This window comes from Oncorhynchus nerka, linkage group LG13 (assembly GCF_034236695.1).
Source record: "Oncorhynchus nerka isolate Pitt River linkage group LG13, Oner_Uvic_2.0, whole genome shotgun sequence".
Lineage (NCBI taxonomy): Eukaryota > Metazoa > Chordata > Actinopteri > Salmoniformes > Salmonidae > Oncorhynchus > Oncorhynchus nerka.
Genome location: NC_088408.1, coordinates 61,560,282 through 61,564,848, shown reverse-complemented (window position 1 = coordinate 61,564,848; position 4,567 = coordinate 61,560,282). Strand labels below are relative to the sequence as shown.

The 4,567-nt window shown below is 43.3% G+C and overlaps 1 protein-coding gene across 1 annotated transcript; it reads left to right on the top strand.

The window, feature by feature from the left end:
• Positions 1–619: 619 nt before the first annotated feature.
• On the top strand, positions 620–1,555 carry LOC115140547 (forkhead box protein B2-like). The gene has a single exon (XM_029678874.1). The coding sequence runs from the start codon at positions 620–622 to the stop codon at positions 1,553–1,555; it is 936 nt and encodes a 311-aa protein (XP_029534734.1).
• The last annotated feature ends 3,012 nt before the right edge of the window (positions 1,556–4,567 follow it).

Below are 4,567 nucleotides of genomic sequence, written 5' to 3'. Positions count from 1 at the left end.
TTGGCACGGGCTAAGGGCACGCGGATGAGTTCAGATTTTCTCTTCCCCTCCTCTTTATTCCTCACCATCCATCCCTCCCCTTTCCCCCAACGTGTCCTTGAGTGCTTGGATGCCAGCCTTACAAAAACGGCGCGGGGTGGCCAGAAGAGCGCACTAGGAGCGCTCGGCCCCACACGAGGAGCATCACCAAACCCTCGCCCTGTGCTGTCGCAGAGACTGGTCTCGTATCTCCTGTGTAGCGGGAAAAGAAACAGCAAGAGACTGGCTCTTTGATGTGTTGTTATTTTACGCACGAGATGAACTTCTGAATTTGTGTGCGCCGGTGGAGGAATGAGAAACCTTTTGGGGCTTTTTGTGAGCCACATCTTTGAGGAATTCATCCGGAGAAAGCATGACCGAAATGTGTGTCTGTGTTTGCCTGTCTGACTTACACATGATTTTAGACCACTAAAATACGAACACACGATGCCAGGAAATAAATGATTTTGTAGTCTCCAAACTTTGGAAAATCTTGCGCAAAGTCACTGCTACTGACCAAAGCCTTGCAACAATATTCAGGCGCCCTCATCAGAAAATAGACAGCAGAGCTAAATCATAAATAGGCTTAGTAACCAAAATCATGCCTCGTCCGGGGAAGAACTCGTACAGTGACCAGAAGCCGCCTTACTCCTATATCTCTCTGACAGCCATGGCCATCCAGAACTCAACAGAGAAGATGCTCCCACTGAGCGACATCTATAAGTTCATTATGGACCGCTTCCCTTACTATCGGGAGAACACACAGCGGTGGCAGAACTCTCTGCGACACAACCTGTCCTTCAATGATTGCTTCATCAAAATCCCCCGGCGGCCCGATCAGCCGGGGAAGGGCAGCTTTTGGGCCCTGCACCCAGACTGTGGGGACATGTTCGAAAACGGCAGCTTTCTACGCAGGCGGAAGCGCTTTAAACTGCTGCGCGCTGAGCACATGGCCTGCAAGAGCTCCCCGATGATGCACTACTTCCACCACCAGGGCAAGCTGAGTGGAGGGCATCATGAGCATCCAGGCCCCGCGGCGGCAGTGGGCAGGCTCCCCCACTTTCAGAGCTACGGCAGCATCAACTGCGGACAGTCCGGCGGCTTCAAGCACCCGTTCGCCATTGAGAACATCATAGGTCGGGACTACAAGGGCGTGATGACGAGCGGGCTGCCCATCACTTCGGTAATGCACCACCTGGGCTACCCTGTGCCCGCGCAGCTCAGCAGTGTGGTCAACTCAATGTGGCCGCACGTGGGCATGCTGTCAGATTCCATGAGCGCCATACCCGTCTCCTCAGAGTATGCGCCCTTTGGCGTGTCCATGAAGGGTCTCTACCATCACGCCAGTGGACAGACGCTACCCGCTGTTCCTGTGCCCATCAAACCCACCCCGTCTATGGGTCCGATGCCCGGTCTTTCGGGCCTTCCGTCCGGCCCAGCGCAGCTCTGCTCCTCTTCATCCATGCTGGAGAAGAATGGTTCCGACCCTTTGGAGGGCAAGGGCAACGCGATACACCCGGCTCTTCTGCTGTCTTAACCGGGTAAAACATCAACAACTCGATTCTGTATCTACGAGGGAACGAGAGCAGTATCTAAAATGTGAATCATGTATAGTTGCCTAGATGTTGAGCAGGTATGGAGAGCTGTAAAAGAATTCAGACTGTATCTTTATAGTGATGAGTTGTAGGCTACCACGTATTTCAGCATAATTTTATCTTGAATCCATTATTAGCACCTTTTGTGTGAAGCTATTTATGACATTTACATGTGGCACTAAAATACAATGAGGAATTGACCCAAAGAGAGTTTTAATTGAATAATAATAATTTAGTCAATCAAAATAAAGAAGAAGATCAAAACTTGCTGCCTCAGTTTTTAAATGTATGAGCGGATAATATAAATGATTTCAACGTTTTTGTTCATTAGATTTAATTGAAAAGTGAAACGTGTTGTCTAATAATAACAACACACGTGTTTATTATGGACTGTTCTTATTAGCACGCTAAATGAATATAACATGTAAGATAAATGTTATGACTGTAAAATAACATGATTTATCTTAAGAGATTTATAAAGAACTTTAAACGAAATGCATCATCTGTCTGAGTTATTTAGTTTTTTTTTTTTGGTGTGTTGATTGTTTCGTTTGAATTATCGAGACGTTTATTCCTGATGTCGTTTGTTTGCTGGTTTTCCTCAATTGTGTGACACCTCGTGTGAAAGGCACGAGAGGAAGTCACACTATATTGCACTTATTATACACGATATTTCAGGTATCAATTTATGTGGTCAAATTGAAGATTAGAGAATCATTCACGCACTTGAACATGTTGTAATACAAATATGGTCTCATTGCCTAATGTAGGCCAATGTTTGCTTTAAGGGGTATCATGATATTCACAGAGCTCGTCACCAAGCTAAAGAGCAGATGAGTTTATGCCTTTATGATTATTATGTTTGAATCATATTAACATAATCACGCACAAAAACGAGCGCAGTAAAGCGCCAAACTCTGGGAGAAAAACGGCCTGACGCGCGGGGCACCTGTTGCGCGTTATCCAATTGAGACAGTTTATTAACCAGGGATTTCACAGTATTTGTATACAATCAAGCAGAAAACAAGCGTCCCACACATTGAACTATATTGAGATATCTGGTATTAAACTGTTAGGCTATGCTATGATAACATCCAATATACCATTTCCAATATTATTGTAACATGAAGCCAAAAGGTCATTAAATATATGTCAATTAACTTCCGTTTTTGCAAGGACTCCAGATGTAGCACTGCACCTTAGATTACTGCGATTGTGTGTGTGTGTGTGTGTGTGTGTTTGTCTAGAAGACCTGGCTGCTATGAGTGTGCCACAAAAGATGGATTGAGGGGGGTGTATTATATACCTCCATAACTTCAAAAGCAGGCATGAGATGAAGTTTTCTTTTGCTTCTCTCTTTCCAACATAATCTCACCTTTGAAGTCCAGGGAGCAGGTCCCCATCCAGAACACAAAGGGCTTGGTACTGCCCACTGACAGTGACTTACTTTCAGGCTTCCTGTTTAGCATTCCAAAGGCAACCATAACCCATTCCATTGTCACACTGGCCTCTAAATTAATAATTGAGACGTACAAGTGGAGGAAAGACGTGGGAGTTAGGATTAAAATGGGTCTGTGTCATTAATGAATTAATTACTGAGGTATCTGTCACATACGCACAGGCATACACAAACACACTCTCTCAAATCCTTCTCTTTTTGTATAATTCCCCATTACTTTCTCTAAATAACAGCCCAGTGGTGAACTGAAAAAGCATCTGGAGGCCACTCTCTCTCTCTCTCTTGCTCTCTAGGTTAACTTAAAGTATATTAGTTATACCGAGTGATATTGTTATGAGGAGATAATACCCTAATCTGTGTTGTCTCTCTAATGATTCTCCCAGTGTTACTGTATAATTAAACACCTCTTAATTACCAGCTAATAAGAGGCGTAATAATGTCTCAATTATCCTCGCTGATCCTCTGGCTTCAGAATATCACAGTTTCTGGAATCAGAATATCACAGCTTCTGGAATCAGAATATCACAGCTTCTGGAATCAGAATATCACAGCTTCTGGAATCAGAATATCACAGCTTCTGGAATCAGAATATCACATGACCATCTGACATGTTTATGTTTGTCCATTCACTTTTCCTGGCTATTCTAAGTGGGTCCCTGTGCGTGTGTGTGTGTGTGTGAGTCCCATGATATATCTACTCGGTACAATAGCATAGTAATAAACCTTAATCATATCAAGTTGTACCTGATCAAGAGACCACAGACAAAGAGATAAAATGAATATGAATGGGGCTGAAAGTGAGATGACAATATTTCGTTTGCGCAAGGCAAACACGTCATTATATCTTAGAAAAACTGATTAACTAAACTGTATGACATGAATATGAATCCAACTTTTGTTCTGTGAAAATCTGTTAATCACGAATAATATGACTGTTAAGATGAATAAAATATGAGGTCAGGGGGTTGTTGCTGCACGACCCTCCTAAGCATAACGCTCCAGCCTTGAATAGGAGATGAGACATTAACCATAATTACCCAGACTCCATCGGGGCCAGGGTGACAAATTCTACATGAGTTTTTTTAATGACCAACAAGAGCAGACCATTATAATGAGCAGCTTAATTCATTAATGCTCTCATTCATCCACACACACACACACACACACACACACACACACACACACACACACACACACACACACACACACACACACATTAAGCAGAGCAGAGATATAACAGTCTCTGAAATGGATAGTACATTTTATTATGTTGATACCATTGTATGAGAGAAATTGTGGTAATAGATAAAAAACATATAATTGCATTGATAGATTCGTCGTTTAATCCAGCAGCATTTAGGGGGAGCAATTACAATTACATCGCTGCAGTTATCTACTTGAGTTAAACCATCAGTGTGCACGTAAACTAAGGTCTATCCATCCGCACAGGGTAAACAATAGAGAAAAGGTGTGTGTTTGGGATCGACTGCAGTTG

Bases quoted from the DNA above. Each gene is read 5' to 3' on its own strand.
- LOC115140547 (XM_029678874.1), top strand. From the start codon at position 620: ATGCCTCGTCCGGGGAAGAACTCGTACAGTGACCAGAAGCCGCCTTAC.